This window comes from Geotrypetes seraphini, chromosome 13, assembly GCF_902459505.1.
Source record: "Geotrypetes seraphini chromosome 13, aGeoSer1.1, whole genome shotgun sequence".
In the NCBI taxonomy this organism is placed as follows: domain Eukaryota; kingdom Metazoa; phylum Chordata; class Amphibia; order Gymnophiona; family Dermophiidae; genus Geotrypetes; species Geotrypetes seraphini.
The window spans coordinates 71,714,683-71,733,348 of NC_047096.1; the positions used below are offsets into that span (position 1 = coordinate 71,714,683).

Below are 18,666 nucleotides of genomic sequence, written 5' to 3' on the forward strand. Positions count from 1 at the left end.
CCGGTCCTCGTAGTCCATTTAGTATTAAGTCCAGAATTGCGTTTCCTCTCGTATTCTCCTTGACAGGTTGTTCCTGGAAGCAATCACCTACAGCATCCAGGAACTTGGTCTCCCTACCGCTGCCGGAGGTGCCTAGGTTCTGTCATTTCTCCATCAATTTCTTCAGGCTGCCCTGGGGTCAGTAGTAGATGCCGATCTTCGTTTCCGTTCCCGGAATTTTGACCCATAGAATCTAACTTATTCTTCATGTTCTCTCCGGTAGACTCAATTCCCTCTTTAATGTATAGGGCAATGCCCCCACCTTTTTGAGCCACTCTGTCTCTGTGGTATAGCTTGTATCCCGGTAGCACAGTGTCCCAGACGTTCTCCTTGTTCCACCATGTTTCCGTGATGCCGATGATGTCAAGGTTATCTTTTTGTGCCATAGCTTCTAATTCACCCATCTTATTCTTTAGGCTCCTTGCGTTCGTGCACATATACTTTAATTTGTGGCCTGTTACACTCTTGCATTTCCTTTCCTCTTATGTTCCTTTCGATCTGTCAGGATTTCTGTCTTGCTTATGATCCGGTGAATCTTCCCCGCTATCTTTCTGCACGGTATCCTCTGGGTATACCGGTTCCCAAACCATCGGCTCTCGACTTTCCCCTTCTTCTTAGTTTGAAAACTTCTCAATTTCTCTATTGATGTTGCTTGCAAGTAGCCTTGTTCCATCTCCATTGAGGTGGAGTTCATCCTTCCTGAATAGCTTGCTCTTCCCCCAGAACGTCATCCAGTTGCGCATGAAGTGGAATCCTTCTTCCTCACACCAGCGCTGCATCCACACGTTGACTGCCTGCAGCTCCGTCTGCCTCTTCTGTCTGCTGCGATTGCCCTCTGCTCTCCTTGCTTGTTTGCAAGTCCTCTGTGTCTGCTGCGGTTGCCCTTTATTCTCTTTTGCAATGACTCTTCCCTTCTCAAAGCCCTTTGCATTACGCTCGCCTTCGATGCAAGCCGAACGACTAAGCGCCGTTGGCCCCTCCCCTTTAAAGGGGGAGCTCCGGTGGATGACTTCAGGGGTGGGTGGAGCTAACTCTCGTCACTTGCCCCTTGCTCTCTCCTGCCTTCTCTACCCTGCTGTTTCTCTCCTGCCTTCTTTCTCCTGCTGTTTCTCTCCTCCGTCTCCTCTCCTGGCTTCATTCACAAGCCTCTACCTGATTGCCGTTGGCCCCTCCCCTTTTAAGGGGAGCTCCAGTGGATGACATTGGGGGTGGGCAAAGCTAACTCTTGCCACTTGCTCTCTCTTGCCTTCTCTCCTCTTCTGGCTTCATTCACAAACCTCCACCCGATTGCCGCTGGCCTCTCCCCTTTTAAGGGGGAGTTCTGGTGAATGATCGTCGGGGGTGGGCAGAGCCAACTCTCGCCGCTTGCCCCTTGCTCTCTCCTGACTTCTCTCCCCTGCTGTTTCTCTCCTCTCCTGGCTTTGTTCACAAGCCTCTTCTTATATCCTTAGCCAGATTGGCCTCCAAAACTGAACACAATCTAAGTGGGGCCTCTCCAATGACCTGCACAGGGGTTTCAACACCTCCTGTCTTCTATTGGTTATGCCTCTCTTTATACAGTCTTAGAATCCTTCTGGCTACATCCATTGGCTTGTCACACTGTTTTGTAGCCTTCAAATCCTCAGACATTATCATTCCAAGGTCCCTCTCCCTATCTATGCATATTAGCTTCTCGCTGTCTAGGATATACATCTCCCTCAGATTTCTACTCCCCAAATGCACCACTCTTCACTTCTTTGGAAAAAAAAAATAGTTGCAGATATTAGACCATTCTTCCAACTTTTGCAGATCTTTTTTCATGTTTTCCACTCCCTCCGGGTGTCTAATCTGTTACAAATCTTGGTATCATCCGCAAAAAGGCAAATCTTACTTTCTAACCCCTTGGCAATGTCGCTGACAAACATACTAAACAGAATCGACCCCAGCACCAATCCATGAGACATTCCACTACTGACCTGCTGTACACTGCCTTGGTGAATTCTCTTTATAAAAGGCGGTTAATAAATCTTAATACATAAATCATACCTTATGCTATGAATTTATCTTGTTGAGCAGATTGGATGGACTGTAAAGTCTTTATCTGCCGTCATCTACTAAGTTACTGTGTAGGCATTGATGCTGCCTGCACTGTACCTGTCCTGCAGTGGGGTGGTATGTACAGTATTGTATGCACTGCTAAGCTCAGTGCTCTTTGAAAACCCGAACCAACAGCTGCTTTATTTTTTTTAAATCCGTCCACTCACCTAGACAGTTCTCCACAAAGAGGACATGTCAGAGTTTTCCTGGACTTCTAGTAACCTAATGCAGTGGGGCAGTTTGTGTGTATCTTAGTCATTGCTGCCCACCTGTCCTGCAGTGAGGCTATGTGCAGTGGCGTAGCGAGGGAGAGAGGTGACACCTCTCCCCCACCCCACCCACCCACTTCCCGTACCTCTGTAAGGTTCCTGGAGCGAGCAGCAACCCTCAAGCTGCTGTCAAACTAGTGTCAGCACTACCTCTGATGTCACTTCCTAGGTGCAGGTCCATAAAGTGCTGTCAGAGGAAGAGCCGACACAACAGCACAATGTGGGTTGCTGCTCATGCCAGGAACATTACAGAGGAACCAAGACAGCCTCTTTCCCCCTCCTAGTACACCACTGGCTGTGTATCCTGCAGTGGGGCAGTATGGGTTAGATGAGCTTCTCTGGCTAATTAAGATGTCCCCTTTGCATTGCTACAGTCCTCCTGCACCTTTCCCCTGCCAGCCCTGAATTCTCGCATAAGATAAACGCAGAATGGGGGCAGCAGACGCAACTACAAGGGATTGGACTATACAACAAATGCGAATAAGAGCTGAAGTAGGAGACAGAGGAGACCAAGCTCTGTTCACTACGTATAGAAAAAGTGTCAATCTTTAACCAACTTCGTGTTCACGCGCTGCGAACACCAGCCCTCCCCTCCCGTCCCGTCCCTGCTCTTCAAGACCGCCCTTCCCATTTCGCTCTCTCCCTCCCCTCCGCTGGAGAAGCTGCCAATCACAGCCCGTTTCTGTTTGCTGATTGGATGACAAGGTCGGTTTCCGCTCTTGACCACATCCTCCTCCTCTCAATTATGTTTGGTTTTTAATTAATTAATTTTTTTAACGATTTTTTTTTTTCACGTAACTTTGAATTGCTGTGTACGAAGTACATTTTATCCTTCGGTGTAAAAAAAAATAAAAAATCGAAGTTTCTTTGCTGGCTCCCGGCCGAGAAGGGCCTGTGGCTTAATCGCCTCCGTGTAATCCGCTCGGCCCCTATCGGTCTTTAGTCGTTGTTTCGCACTATAAACGATTTTACGACTTAGGTATACGAAAAATGCAAAAAAAAAAACAACAACAACACAAAACCCAAAACATCAGTCCTCTAGCTAAAAAGGCCATTTACTCAAAAGAAGGCCCAGCGAATAAGGAAAAGGATTAATATGCCAGTGATGGTCCAACGGAAGGCGAGGCCCGGGCGCTGCTTTTATTTTTTTTTATCTCACTACTACTAATTATTTCTATGCTAACTTCCCCTGCAGGTGGGTAGGATTGTCTCCTACCCCGTGACAGACGTGGGGGAAAGGGGTAATAAGGAATTCTCCTACCCTCGTCCCCCAGGCGGCACGCTCTGGCCATGTCCTAAAAAGTTTGTATTCCCTCGACCCGACACACAGAAAAAGCTAAAAAGGCCTTGCATTTGGTTTCAATTAAACAGCTCTCTCCCTGCCCTCTAGGAATTAGTAGCATGGAGACGATCTTCTCTGATACCTAAGAATGACCCACATTTGGAAGGGAAGGCACCAAATGAGCAAATAGATCTGGCCGGGTGGAGCAACATGGATCCCAGACGTCCCTCCAACCAAAGAGAGAACTGGCTAGAGGCCTGGAATGCACTCCGACGTCGATATCAACGGGTTCTTTAGTCAATTTTCTATACCGTTCTCCCAGGAGAGCTCAGAACGGTTTTACATTAATTTAGTCAGGTATTCAAGCATTTTTCCCTGTCTGCCCCAGTGAGCTCACAAGCTAATGTACCTGGGACAATGGGGGGGGGGGGGGGTTAAGTGACTTACCCAGGGTCACAAGGAGCAGCCTGGGTTTGAACCCAAACCTCAGGGTGCTGAGGCTGTAGCTTTAACCCAGTGTTTCCCAGGCCAGTGGGGTTTTCAGGATAGCCTTATTTGCATGAGAGAGATCTGCCTATAATGAAGGTGTCAGGCATGCAAAAGTGATCCATGCATATTCATTAGGACTATCCTGAAAATCCAACTGGCCTGGGGGTCCTCCAGAACAGGGTTGGGAACCACTGCTTTAACCATTGCACCACACTCTCCAAGAAAATAGTCACAGGACTAACAATTCCTGCTTTGGAGGCCATGCCACACCACTGATGGCCCCTACTCCTTAATAAAATCCAGTGGTCTGCTAGGGTGCCAACACTTCCTGATGCTGATTTCAAGCACCACAAGAGCTGCATCAGGAAGTGCTAATACTGCACCCATTTTGAACTTGCTTGTGCTGCCTGTAAGGAAGTAGAGAAGATATGAGAGGTATATAATATCCTGCAGACCGATTGTTACTTTTTCAGAAAGTACAATGACAAGGAGACGTGCCATGAAGTTACATAATACCACATTTAAAACAAATAGGAGAAAATATATTTTTTAAACTTAGAACATAGTTAAGCTCTAATTGCCACAAGATGTGGCAAAAGCAGTGAATGTGAACATAAGAATTGCCGCTACTGGGCCAGACCAGTGGTCCATCGTGCCCAGTAGTCCGCTCACGCGACGGCCCTCTGATCAAAGACCAGCGCTCCAACCGAGACTAGCCCTACCATTGCACGCTTTTGCTCACCAGGAACTTGTCTAACATAGTCTTGAATCCTTGGAGGGTATTTTCTCCTATGACAGACTCCGGAAGAGCGTTCCAGTTTTCTACCACTCTCTGGGTGAAAAAGATTTGAACATATTCCCAGAAGTAAAGTCCATAAACCAAAGATATACCTGAGGAAAGTCACTGCATCTGTGGGGTTAAGTAGCATAGAATCTTCCTGGTTTTGGAGATTCTGCCAGATACTTGTGACCTAGATTAGTCCAATATCCTGTTACTAAAAATGACCAGCTAGACCTTTGGTATGATCCAGTATGGCAAGTCTTCATAAGCAGTCAGAAGTGGGTACATTAGTAGGGTTACCAGAAGTCCAGATTTCCCTGGACACATCCGGGGATCTAGATGGCCCTGCACTTTGGGAGGGGAGTGCTGTAAATTACACTTTCCAGTCACATTATGATGATCATCGCCTACCTCTCACATTGGCGACATATAAGGTGGGATGTCAGCAAGTTGCCATAGCAACTGTGGCTCTTATAGGGAAAAGCATGATTTATCAGACCTTGAAATAGGCATGATCATTGGCGACTGGGCCAAGGGTGGCATTTTGGAAACAGTGGAGTTTGTGAACTGTGCACGGGCTGCTGTGTTTAAAGTGTACCTTGAATGGCAAATGGAACCTTTTCAATGACCCCACATAGTAACAGTGGGGCAACAAGAGCCATCGATGCGAGAAGTGAACATTGGCTGCACAGGCTGGTGACTGCACCCATGCTCACGAGGGTTCATCACAAAAAACAGTGGCAGAGGATTGCCTTCTCCAATAAGTCATGTTTTGAGTTCCTTCGGATGGATGGGCATTGTTGTGTCAGGTGTGAAACCACTAAGAACAAACACCCAGCAACCATTGTTGGACATACAAGAAAAAGTCCCTGCCTGTTTGGCTGACATTGCTGCCTGGATGTCCTGCTGTCATCTGAAACTAAACATGTCCAAGACTGAGCTGCTCCTTTCTTCCTAAACCTTCTGCTCCTCCTCCTCCTCCATCTCAGTAAATAATACTGTCATCATTCCAGTCTCCTCTGCTCGCAACCTTGAAGTCATCTTCGATTCTGACCTCTCATCTTGTACGCACATCCAATAAACTGCTATGGCCTGTCTCTTCTATCTCCACATCACCAAAATTTGCCCCTTCCACTCTGAGCACACACTACCTGGACCCTTGTCCACACTCTCATAACCTCACAGATTACAACCTACTTTTGATCTCCTGCAGTGCCACCTCTCCCCCCTGTAATCTGTGCAAAACTCTGCTGCACAACTCATCTTCTACCAACCTCTCTACATTCATGTCACCTTTCTCCTTAAATCCCTATCTGACTTTGCATACAGTTGAAGCTCCTATTGCTGACCTACAAATATGTTCATTCTTCTGCCCCTCAATATCTCTCCTCTCTTCTTAAACACCTCCCAGAGGCCCCCATGCCTCAGATAAGCTCTTAGCTTCAACCTTCTCCTCCACTGCCAACTCCAGACTTTGTTCATCTAATTCTCCCACGTTTGTCCACCAAGCCTTGTTTAAAAGCACACGGAAAACCCATTTTTTATATAGCCTTCAATCCATAACCCTACTCCCCACTGCCCTACAATCCAGCCAGCAGATTAACCATTTCCCCTTAACTGTATCCATGGTATACTCTAGCTGCAAGGCATTTTTATCTGGTACAGCAAGTCACTCAAGTCTCATTCAGAACACCAAACCCAACAAAATAATTTTGCCAACTACCATCTTAAAAGGAAGGGTGCCTTCTAACTGTACCTGTAAGATTCAGTCACAATGGACTGTCTATAAGAACACAATCTTCTATTATATGGTATTGTTGTGATTTTCTTTTCTGGATGTAATGACTATATAAATTGTTGTGTTTTTTTTTTTTAATGAAAGTTATAATCTGCTGTGAATCTGGTTTATAAAAGTGAACAGAAATATTTTAAATGGCATTTTCATATTATTACTTGCCTTATGCATGTATGTAACACTAAGTAAACCATTTAGGTTTTAAAAAGTATAGAAAATTTTATAATAAATACTAAAAACAAAAGTCATGCCTGTAGGTGTCTTAGCATGGGATGCTGTGTCTTAACCTTTAAGCTTATGGAAGTTAAATTCAAGTTCCTTGGCTCCCAGTTTCTATCCCTCTCTTGGCTTCAACATGTTATAAAGGCAAACTTTCAGGCTAGTAAAAGAGCACTATGAGCATTTGCACTTTCTAAGTATGCTTAAAACTTTTCTGATTAGCTGCTGCAATGGCTGGAAATCTCCACTCCTTCATTAGATACAGGAGCTGTCAGTTTCAGTGTATAGGAACCTTTTCTGTTGACCCACATCACAGTCAGGTACTCTAGTCATAGGTTTACAATAGATGCACCTAAACACAATGCAAGAACCCCCCTTAAAATGGTATCCTCATTGCATTTGCTTAGCGGCTTATCAATTTTTTTTGTTCCTGAGTTTATGAAGTTCAGTTTAATTTTTTTCTTTCACTTGTAAAAGGACCCACGTTTAGTTTGTCACTCCCGCTGTAGTTCCCTTCCCCACTTGTCCTGTTTGTCTGTCCAATTAGATCAGTGTCTTGCAAACTTTAGTTTCACTGCACACTAAATAGGCAGCCGTGGCTCGAGGGCACCTGGATGTGCAATGACATCACATGACAACCCTCCAGGCAGGGCCCCGAGCCACCTGTGGAGGGGGTACTGCAAAATAAGACAAAGAGAGAAGCTGGCGGCAGTGGCTAACTACCTAAAGGATGTGCCTTGCACCGTGAGTAGCACGTCCCCTAAGCAGGCAGCCGGCGCCTCTCCTCCTCAGCATCTCGCAGCACCGTTGAAACCACAGGCAGCACATAATTTGTGATATACTGGATTAGACTGTAAGTGCTGTCAGGCAAGGGTTGTCTTTTACATGGTTACTGCAATGTACAGCACTGTGTCTATCTGGCAATGCTACAGAAACGATTAGTAGTACAGTCCCCACTACATTCTGATTCAGATACATAGGGGTAAGAGTAGATAAGTGCAAAAGCTGGCCTGAAGTATATAGATATGCTATTATGATGCACATTGGCAGGGTAGGAGCCTAAAAAAGTTTGAGAAGCACTAGGTTAGTGATTAAAGCTACCAAAGTTCAAGTCTCCTACCCCTCTCTGGACCTTTTAAAAGCAAGTAACCCTGCTAAATTTACTAACACCTGTGCTATTAACAGAGGAGGCAGTAGGGACAACAGAATTTAATAAAATGAAAAGGATCAATAAAGAATAGTTTGCACTAATTTTTAAGTCAAGGCCACTTTGGATCCAGGTGGAGCTCAAGGAGAGCTCCTAAATATCTGCTTATGTAAGACTGCTGCCCCATAGGCCTGTCTGTAAACTTTTTAAGGCTAGCCATTTCTTCATTTACTACGAAATGTCTTTCAAGCATGCAGCTCTTCTTCCTATCCACTTTCTGTCATGAACTTGTGGAAAAAGGCAAATAGCAGAATCATATTGAAGGTCATCCCAGTACCCTGGCTTGAAAAACTATAGGAAGATGCAATCAAACACAAAACTTAAATGGTACTGCTATTTTAACCAGGACACACAGTTGTAAGCTGATTGGTGCAGCAGAAACAATACTAGCTGCCTTATTATCATGTTTCCCCGAAAATAAGCCCTAGCATGAGTTTCAGGGTAGGTCTTAATATAAGCTCTTCCCCCGAAAATAAGCTGTTTCCCTCTGACCCGAACCCCCACTGCCCCTCCAATCCCCGCCGACCACATCCATAAATGTCTTCTGGCAGAGGAGCATTGGGCCAATAGCCTTCTCCTGGGGCCTTCTGTGTGCCACGTAACTGATGACATCATCAGTAACACGGCATATAAAAGGCCCCAGCAAGAAGGCCACGAAGCAGCCTGTGCCGATGCTCTTCTGCCAGAAAGTATTTATTGTCATGGTTGGTGAGGATCGGTTGGGAGGGAAGGATGGTCGGGGGGGGGGGTTTAAGCTGCGTGGCAGGTGCTCAAGGGTTCTGCTGCACAAGGGATGGGAGAGGGAAGGATGTAAGATAGGCAAGGGTTCTGCTGCACGAGGGAGGGAGGAAAGGATGAAAGCTGGGCAAGGATTCTGCTGCACGAGGGATGGGAGGGAGGATGGAAGTTGGGCAAAGGTTCTGCTGCACAGGGAGGAGGGGATAGAAAGATGCTGCAGAGAGAAGGCACAAGGGGATGGGTGAGAGGAGAGGAAAGATTTTGCACATGGGGGAAAGAGGAAGAATTGGGGTGAAGGAGAGGCAGGGAGAGATGATCATATACATGAAAAATATAAGCTCTACCCGAAAATAAGACCTAGTGCGGGGGTCGGCAACCCACGGCTCTTTTCCACCTTTGCCGCGGCTCCGGTAGTGTGTCACGCAGGCATGCAGCTTACAAGTCCGGCGTCGCGGCGGGAAATAGCCATGCTGAGCAGTGAGCTCAGCACGTACACAGATGAAAGCCTTGCTTGCTGATTGGTCCGGCGCTGCTCAGCATGGCTATTTCCCGCCGCGACGCCGGACTTGTAAGCTGCATGCCTGCATCGCCAGAATTTAGGTAGGCTGTTTTCATCCCCCTGGGAGTCCCGTGGGCCAGGGGGGCATCCCCGTGGGAGTCCCGTGGGCCAGGGGGAACAGGGAGACAGAAAGAAAAAGTTGGGGGAGAGAATGAGGTCTGGAGGAGAGGAAACATACAGGAGGCTGAAAGAAAGGAAGATATAGTGAGATGGACACAAAGAAGGGTGATGCTGGAAAATAGGTGGAATGGTAATTCTGACAAACACAGAAGGGAAATGCTGGATCAAGGAGAGATGGGGCTCAGGCTGGATGGAATGAGGAGAAATGCCTTGTTGGCCCGGAACTTCCTCTCCTATGTCAGAATTGACGTCAGGGAGCGGAATGCTGGTCAGCGCGACGCTTCTGCAGGGAAAGCTTGGGACGGCGGTGGCTTGGGGGCTATTCCCCGATGGCGGTGGCAGCAAACCGAGTGGCTTGGGGGAAGGTACGGAGAAAGAAAGAAAGGGGGCAGACAGAGACAGAAAAAAGGGGGAACAGGGAGACAGAAAGAAAAAGTTGGGGGAGAGAATGAGGTCTGGAGGAGAGGAAACATACAGGAGGCTGAAAGAAAGGAAGAAAGATTGGATGCACAGTCAGAAGAAGAAAGTGCAACCAGAGACTCATGAAATCACCAAACAGCAAAGGTAGGAAAAATGATTTTATTTTCAATTTAGTGATCCTGTATATAGCATTAAGATAAGAAACAATATATGCAGTGTTAGATTTGTTTTATAATGGTTTTGCGGCTCCAAGTTTTTTTTTCTTTTCGAAAACGGGTCCAAGTGGCTCTTTATGTCTTAAAGGTTGCAGACCCCTGACCTAGTGCCTTTTTGGGGCCCCAAATGAATATATGACAGTGTTTTATTTTCGGGGAAACATGGTATTATGTAGGCCTCATTGAAGGTAACCCAGAGTAGCACACATAGTAAAACTAGTCCTTACATTGCAAACCATTTTGGACCAAGGAAATACCTGAATATAAAACATCTGGAGTTAATGGTGAAACGGGTGAGCTAAATACAAATTTTTCTTTGAACTAGGTAGCTACATTCTAGCAGAACAGAACTCTGCTTGTGTTTTTGTCTGACATTTCAGCAAAATGCCATAGATTTGATCATCATAGCATTACAACTGGCCATGCTATGTTTCCTAGCCATCTATTTTTCACAGCAACTAGGTATAATACAAAACCTGCAAATCAACTTCTTTAACCTTGATACTTAAGCCACGTAAAAGGTCATTTAGAAGCAATAGCTTAAACAAAATTAAACTTAGTAACTGATTTTGCCAACATAATTGGATTGTGTTAATTAGCATCTTTTTTGAGACAAACAAGAAAGGATACTGTGATTGGTAAGAGCTGAATTTGCAATGCCCGATTGCCCAGGCACATTTAAGGGAGGCTTAAGTCTAAAGCAGTATATCGCAAACTATGTGCCTCCTGAGATTTGAGGTGTGCCACGACACACTGGCAAGGAGAGTCGTCCAAGCCTACAAAGACGTGCTTCTCGGGTCCTGTAGGAAGTCAACCAGTGCAGATGACTCCTCCTGGTCAGCGTCTCTCCTCCTCTCCCCGCACCTCCTGGATCCCTCCACAAAAGTGGGTCACGACCAGTTGGGCCTCCGTGCACTTCCAGATTCCTTCCAACTGGGGCACTGGATTTAGTGTGCTGCCAGCCGGAAAGTTTGTCAGACACTGGTCTAAAGAAACAGGTGACAGTGGCTGAATCCAAGTAGGCTTCAGCCTCTCTCTTCTGAAAAATACTCCCGACTAGATCGTAAACTGCTCAGATAGCTGCAGCTAGGGGGAGTATATCAAATACTTAACAAAAACAATAGTGAAGGTTATCAGTCCTCATACAAGAAATACTGCTTGCAGGTCTTGTGCCGACCACCGTATTTAAGGATAACCCATCATTTAAAAAAAACAAACAAAAAAACTGTTGTCAGACTCCATTTACCTATCCTCCCCCATACCCGTTCCAGGTTGTACCTTTATTTAAGGCTCTAATTCACTGAAGCAAAATGATCCCCGTGAAATATTTTTTACTCTTGCAAACTGTTTGAATGGGGTCAGATTAAGATGTTTTGTTTCACTCTAATCAGTTCTGTATTAATTCTAGTACTAGCACCCCCCCATCCACACACACACAAATGTTTACTCAGTCTAACTGGATTCACCTACTCTATACCCATAAAAAAAAACCTTTAGGATATAAGGCTAACAGACCCCCACAAGTCAAGGGTGACTGAGTGACTTCTATATTACAGGATTTATATCAAGTAGATGATGCTTGATAACACTCCACTATGAGACTTACTGTATATACTCTAATATAAGTTGATCCGATAAGACCCCTATTTTCCCCAAAAAAGGTTTAATTTGAATATAAAACAGGAACATATTATTCAAATGCTCTGCCCTGCCAGGATACGCACCCAGCACCCCATCCCTTACTGCCAAGCTCTGTACCTAGCCCTTTTCCCTCCCTCCCATCTGCACCCTGTCCCCCCTCCCTCCTGATGCTTTGCAGGCCCCACTGGGCCTGCCACGGGACCTGTTGGTCCAGCAGTGGGGCCAGGATATGAGGGGTACCAGGTGAATCTAAAAAAAAACTCTGCACGCACGCCGTTGTGTGGTATGTGAGGGAGGTGTTGGTTGTCAATTTCAAGAGGCAGCAGGGATTCCTCCTGTTACATCCACCGCAAGGCTGAGGAGTTGGGGGTGCGCGGAGAGGATTTGGACGGGACGGGAGACAGGGGAATCCCTCATGTCCCAGCCCATCGCTGGACCACTAGGTCTTGCAGCAGGCCCTGTGGAGGCCTGCAATAGGTCCAGGAGGGGAGCAGGTAGGCGATGGCCCAAGTATAAGCCAAGACCCTCATTTTGGGGCCATTTTTTTTGGCCCCAAATCTCATTTTATATTCAAGCATATATGGTACTGGAAAAGCAACACAATTCAAGATTAGTATAGAGGATTCATTAAAAAAAAAAAAAAAAAGAGGAACAACTTTGCAAGATTTATACAGTAGTGATTGATGCATTTTCTGCTACAAAATTCCTTATTATTTGAAAATGAATGATTTGAAGCTTTATATTTTTTTTTATAGCTCCATAACAATCAAATTTTGCCAGATGGGTAAGAAAATGTGTCATCTGATGCTATAACAAAAGTTTTCCACTTATACTAAGTTCATAGAGCCATGGAAGGGAAATGGACCTTTTTGTGGTTACACAGGTACTTATTTTGTAAAACTGTTTAGCTAAAATGCAAGTTGTCACCATCAAACACATACATATCAAATAGGCTTCAGCAGCTTAGACTCAAATGAAAAAAACCACAAGTACAAAACGAGACTTACATTATCCCTACTCCAGAGAAAAGAGTTAGTCTATAATACTGTAACTAGACCTTTTTACATAGGTAGTGAGATGACTTTTACTCAACTCTGTGACTACAAGACTAGTTTATAGGAAGATTTTGATATAAGCTATAGTTTTGCTTTTATCTAAAATCCAGAGGCATGTTATAAGAACTACCCAAGAATAATACAGTAAGCAAAGAAGCTGTCTGAACAATCATCAAGGGAAGACAGAAATAGCATTTAGTTCAAGCAAGATTGATGGCAGAGGTTCCATATCCCTTTGTTTGATGTTTTTGTAATTAATATTGAAAAGGTTAATATTTACGAAAAGGAAAGCCTTTAAGATCTTCAACAGTGTCAAAACTTGACATGGTGCTTGAATGGCCAGAAACAATTAAGAGTCTATTAAAATTATGGCATAAGCCCCCCAAAAAAAGCTCAGCATTACATTATATAAAATTACAGCAGTACTGAAAATAACAGGTTTTACTATTTGGCCAAATACAAATAATGAACATTTGTATTTAGCTAAATAAATGACTACTAATAATGGGCATTAGAGCATTAACTTACATAATAAAAGAAGCAATGAGAGATCAATTGTTCATTACAGTATAATTTAGCCCCAGATTATTCATATTCAATTTTAAAATTGCTGTTCAGGGCTGAATTGAATATTTGGTACAGCCCTAGTAGAAATCCCTCAGAGGCAGCAACCAATGTGGTGTTAGGGATGGGTGGAAGCATTAAACAGTGATATGTACCAAAAAGGAAAGGGATCTTGGAGTGACCATATCAGATGATCATGATTGTATAACATTCCTGGTAAAGCAATGGCAAGAGGTGGAAAAAGGGAACAGAACTAGGTGAGATCTTACCTCTACTGTGGCATCACTATCAGGAATATGAAAATCCCATGTGTATAAGAATAAACACCAAAGGCAAGCCAGAGAAGAGCTACCCACTAAACCCAGAGCCAAATCTGCTGCCTAAACCCTATTAAGAAAGTTCTAAAGACGAAGCAAACTATAATAATGCAAAGGATAAATTGTCTGTGGAAAGGAAATACCAAAACACACCACAGTTAAGGCTACCAGGGAATAGATACCCTGTGGGATAAAGATACTGTAAGTGATTGATGCATTAACCCTCCCTCCCCCCCACCCAAGAAGTGGGGGGAAAAAAAACCAAAACAAAAAAAACCAAAGTCAGCGTTATGCACAGAGGAGCCTTTTATCTAAAAAAGTGATGGTCAATCCAAAGCTTTGAGCAGTCAATCTGCAACAAGAGGAAACAGGCGTTGCAATTTTTGCATTGTAAATAGTGGCAAATATAAAAACACATCTTCATAGAAATTTTACAGGTTTATATTGGGATGGCTGTGGACTTGAAATAACACCGTCCAAGCCAGACATGCCTACTTGGTTCAGCCATTAAATTCTCCATGGCATTATTGTTATGAAACTATACTGTAGGTTGTATTTTATAGGCAAATCTCTTACTGTAGCTACCTTTAGTTAGTAGGGAATTCATTCAGAACATAAATAATTAAGCCACAAGTTCATAGTCTGTGATCAGAGCTTAAGTGCCCTTGCACCTCTAGCACTTCAGCATCTCTTCTCTTCTTATTCCTCTTCTAAAAAAGGAGATAGCCAAGTAGTAAAAAAACCCATAAAATCCTGGTTGAAGCTATAGAGAGCATCATAAATTAGAGACATATAGTTTCAGAGAGAAAGAGGGGGGTTATCATGAAAATCTCTAGAAAGCACACTGAAAACTGGCACAGGTATACACACTTAAAATTTATTGGACCCATACCGTGAGGATGTTTTAAACTCTGGCCCACCTACTACAACCCTTGAAGGGTCTTCTTTTCCTGTCCCTTAACATGTCACAAAACTGGTATCACAAATTGGGGTCAAAACTACATTCACAGAAAAAAAAAAAAAAAAGCAAATGTACACAAACCAAGAGCCAAACATACACACCTTACACATTCGCTTCCTCTACAGAAGCCGCTTGAAAACTCCCGTTTGCCACATAATTAAAAAAAATATATTTAATAAAACTCGTTTTCAAACCCATCCAAGCCTATTTTTTTTTTTTTTGTGTGGTCGTTCTGATTGTTATCTCTCAAAGCAAAAAGGCCCAGATCTGTTATATATACATCTATGCATATAATATTACACTCCCCCGATGTAAAAATGCTCCCCCCCCCCACCCCCACCCCCGGTTTAAAGTCTCAGTCTCCCGACTGGGCCGGGCAAGTCGCCCCTTGCCCAGGCGGTTTCCTCTCTTGCAGCAACCGGCTGTTCTCCGCTCTCAGGCTCTCCAGCTGTTGCTCCAGCTCCCGGACCCGGAGGTGGCCGTCCGCTGCCCCCGGGCCTTGGGGCTTCTGGTCCTCCAGCCTCAGCCGGTTGTTCTCCTCCTCCATCCTGCACAGGCACTTCTCCAGCTCCAGGTACTCGCGGATCAGCTCCTGCTTGCTCATATTCTGCAGGCTCTCGGCGTGGTACTTCTCGTAGGTCTCGGAAAAGTCCCGCTGGAGGAACTCGCCGCCCCCGTCCCCCACGCCCCCCCCGCCCATGCCGTCGCTGCCGCCCTCCTCCTCGTCCCCGAAGTCCTCGTCGCTCGTCTCGTCCGACTTGGCGGCCGAGCGCCGCGGCGGGCACAGGCCGGTCTTCAGGTCGGGCTCCTCCTGGTCGTGGTCTTCCATCAGGAACTGGGTGGTGTTGTAGGGGGCCACCGGCTGGCCCTTGGCGAACATCTCGGCCCGCACCCGAGCGGCCCGCAGGGTCTCGCGCTCGTCCAGCTGCTGCTTCTCCTCCCAGGTCAGCTTGAAGTAGGGCTTCCAGCGCCGCTTCTTCTTGGACGGGCGCCGCCGGTGTTTCTTTTTGCCCGCCTGCTTCTGCCCTTCCTCGCCGGCAGGGGGCGCGCAGCCCTGCTCGGCCGGACATCCCCGGCCCGGCAGCGCCCCCAGCTGCCTGCGGAACTCGAGCCGCGACCCTTCGCGCTGCTCCTCGCTCGGCGCCTCTGGGCAGGTCTGGGCTGACGGGCTCGAGGGGACGGCGCTCGGCGGCTCCTCGCGCATCTCTTCGTCAAGTGTCAGCGCTCTCGATCGCCCCCTGCTGTCCTTCAGCCACAGGACGGGCGCCTTCTCGTCATTGGCCGGGGGACAGTCCAAAAAAGGCTCCCCACCTGCAAGCTCGGCAAGCACGGGCTCGGTCATTCTCGGGAGGGACTCCGAGCCCGGACTCTTTCCGCCACACCTGTGGCCCTTGCAAATCCAACGGGTGTCAGGTGGGACGAGGGAAGGAAGTAGGGTTAGTAGTTGATGCTTAGCTGCTGCATCGGCTCTGCACTTCTTCTGCACAGGGAGCAGACGAGTCCTCTGTCCACTCCCCCTCGAAAGGCCGACCTTTTCCCCACCCCTTTTTCGACACGTCCACTCGCCGCTGTATAGTCTCAAGCTTGGGCACGTTCCTGCCAGCTTGCTGCCAGAGCCCACACCTGACTCGCCCTCCCCTCTCCCAACCACAACACCTCACTAGCCAGCTTCCAACTGCTGTTTCCCAGCCCCCGATGGTACCTTTTATAGACGATACGCCCCGCCCCTGCCTGGTACGCATACGTTGTGCGTCTCTTTCTGTCTTCTTCTGGGTCTCGTAGTTCGCGTTCCAGGCAGGTCTTGAAGCAACGGCGGGCCCACCTCACTACAATTCCCAGAACGGCCTGCGTCCCCAAGGCCAATGGCCACGCGCCTCGCCTCAGCGCGCGACGGAGCACTTCTTACGCTTTACACTCCCACCCGGATGTTTCATTGGCTCCGGTGCTCGCGTACAGTTGCTAAGTCAGGCCCTCGCCTTGCCGGAGGGAGTGAAGTGTCGATCACCAACCTCAGCCAATTGCAGTGAACCGAAGGGGTGGGCGGGTCGGACGATACCACTTTTTCTTCCTCTTTCTTCTTCGTCCACGGGAATGGAAAACTGTAACTGTTAAAAGGGGATGTCCGGATTGTAATGAATCTCCTGTTTTCTGCTCACGTGAAAAAAACGGCGCAAAATGGCCAACAAATCTTAGTGTTTTAATAAATTTGCATCCTTACCCCCCCCCCCTGTGTTATCCCGTGGTCTGTCGAAAAAATAGTGCCTGAAGACGCGATCCGACATTTCAAAATCCACAGGATTTAATTATTTGCTCTCGATTTGGTTTATTTTTCCCTCTGATTTTTTTTTTGCTTCACAGTATGACGCTCCAAAAAAAGCAAAGGAAGCATAAAGCAAAAACAATCGAGGCTACAAAGCGGAAGGACACAGTATAGATGCGCAGTTACTGAAATGGATGATGAACGTAAACAAACCATCAGAAACGAGTTCTTTCTTAAAGGGAAACCATTTCTATGCTGCCCAGCAGTCAAGTGTCTGGGTGGATCCCTATAGTTTCCTAAGGAAGGTTTTCAGAGTGTACTGTGGATTTTTAGGGGTTCAGGTTGAAGGCTGCCAATGAACTTTGTTAGGTATACACAGACCATATGAGCAAGGCCAGTTTTAAACATGTTAACATTTGAGAGGGGCAGGGCAGCTTCATCTTCACTCAGACTTGAACCCCCTGTGGTATAAGGATCCAGGGCAGTTGCTCTGGTTGTGCATTTTCTTCCCCTAATGTCAGCTATGCCTAACAAACCTGTTATTTATGGGGTTGGCTCCAAGCCCATTTATAAAGATACTTATGATCCTCCAGAGATGGCGGTCACATAGATAAGCAACACTGGCTTGGTTGACTTTACTTAATACAGTGTCTGCAGCTTGCTTGTTTCCATACAGCAGTGATTGGGCACAAAGGGTTGTATATATGATATATCTTGTGGTACAATCAAAGCAGATTCCATTTATTATAAAAAGATTATGTACTTACCCTAGTAAGCTCTTTTCCAGTAGATAGGTGAGACATTCTAGACAAGTAGTAGTGTTCCCATGGCTGTGTGCCATCTGCAGAAGGAATTCGGCTCAGATTTTTTTCTCTGTGCCTCTTCTGTATTTCACTGAGCTTTTTAGCTTCACCAACAGTACCCAAGCACCAAGGGCCACCAATCAACGTGAAGTAGAGACACCCAGACCAATCAAGGTCATAAATAACTGTTCTGCTCAAAGAAGTAACATGAGAATATCAGCTACAAAAAGACAGCAAAACCTCAAGGGAGCTCAGAAACTACTCCTGCCAAAAAGAGGAACATAGATAAGGTATACTCCCCAGCCCCCAAGGGCTGACTGTTATCCAAGGTACCACTTGGAGACACATGAAACAAACTGAAATAATAGGCGCAGGAAGGATAAGACAGGAGTCTAGAACATCTCACCTATCTACTGGAAAAGAGCTGTTTTTCCAGTGCAATAGGTGAGACATTCTAAACAAGTGGGATGTACAAAAGCAGTCCCCAAAAAGCCAGGGCAGGCTGACTACGCCGATCCTCTGACTGAGGACCCCAAAGGCAGAGTCCTGTCTTGCCACCACACACACTCTGCAAAACAGGGCACGTGGGTGTATAGAGGACCACGTTGCCACCGTGCAAATGCAGAGTTTAATTACATATTGTGTGAAAAAATATTTTCTCCGGTTTGTTTTAAATCTATTACTTAGTAGCTTCATACCCCCTAGTCCTAGTATTTCTTGGGAAAGAGTGAACAAGTAATTCGCATCTACCCTTTCCACTTCACTCAATATTTTAAAGACCTCTATCATATCACCCCTGAGCCGTCTCTTCTCCAGGCTGAAGAGCCCTAGCAGCTTTAGCCTCTCCTCATAAGAA

General features: G+C 46.1%; 1 protein-coding gene across 1 annotated transcript; it reads right to left on the reverse strand.

The window, feature by feature from the left end:
- Positions 1–12,745: 12,745 nt before the first annotated feature.
- On the reverse strand, positions 12,746–16,436 carry HEXIM1 (HEXIM P-TEFb complex subunit 1). The gene has a single exon (XM_033919093.1). It carries the CDS (start codon positions 16,087–16,089, stop codon positions 15,103–15,105), a length of 987 nt encoding a protein of 328 aa, XP_033774984.1. The 5' UTR covers positions 16,090–16,436; the 3' UTR covers positions 12,746–15,102.
- Positions 16,437–18,666: the final 2,230 nt, after the last annotated feature.

Excerpts from the sequence above, each read along its gene's own strand:
- HEXIM1 (XM_033919093.1), bottom strand. The coding sequence starts at position 16,089 with ATGACCGAGCCCGTGCTTGCCGAGCTTGCAGGTGGGGAGCCTTTTTTG.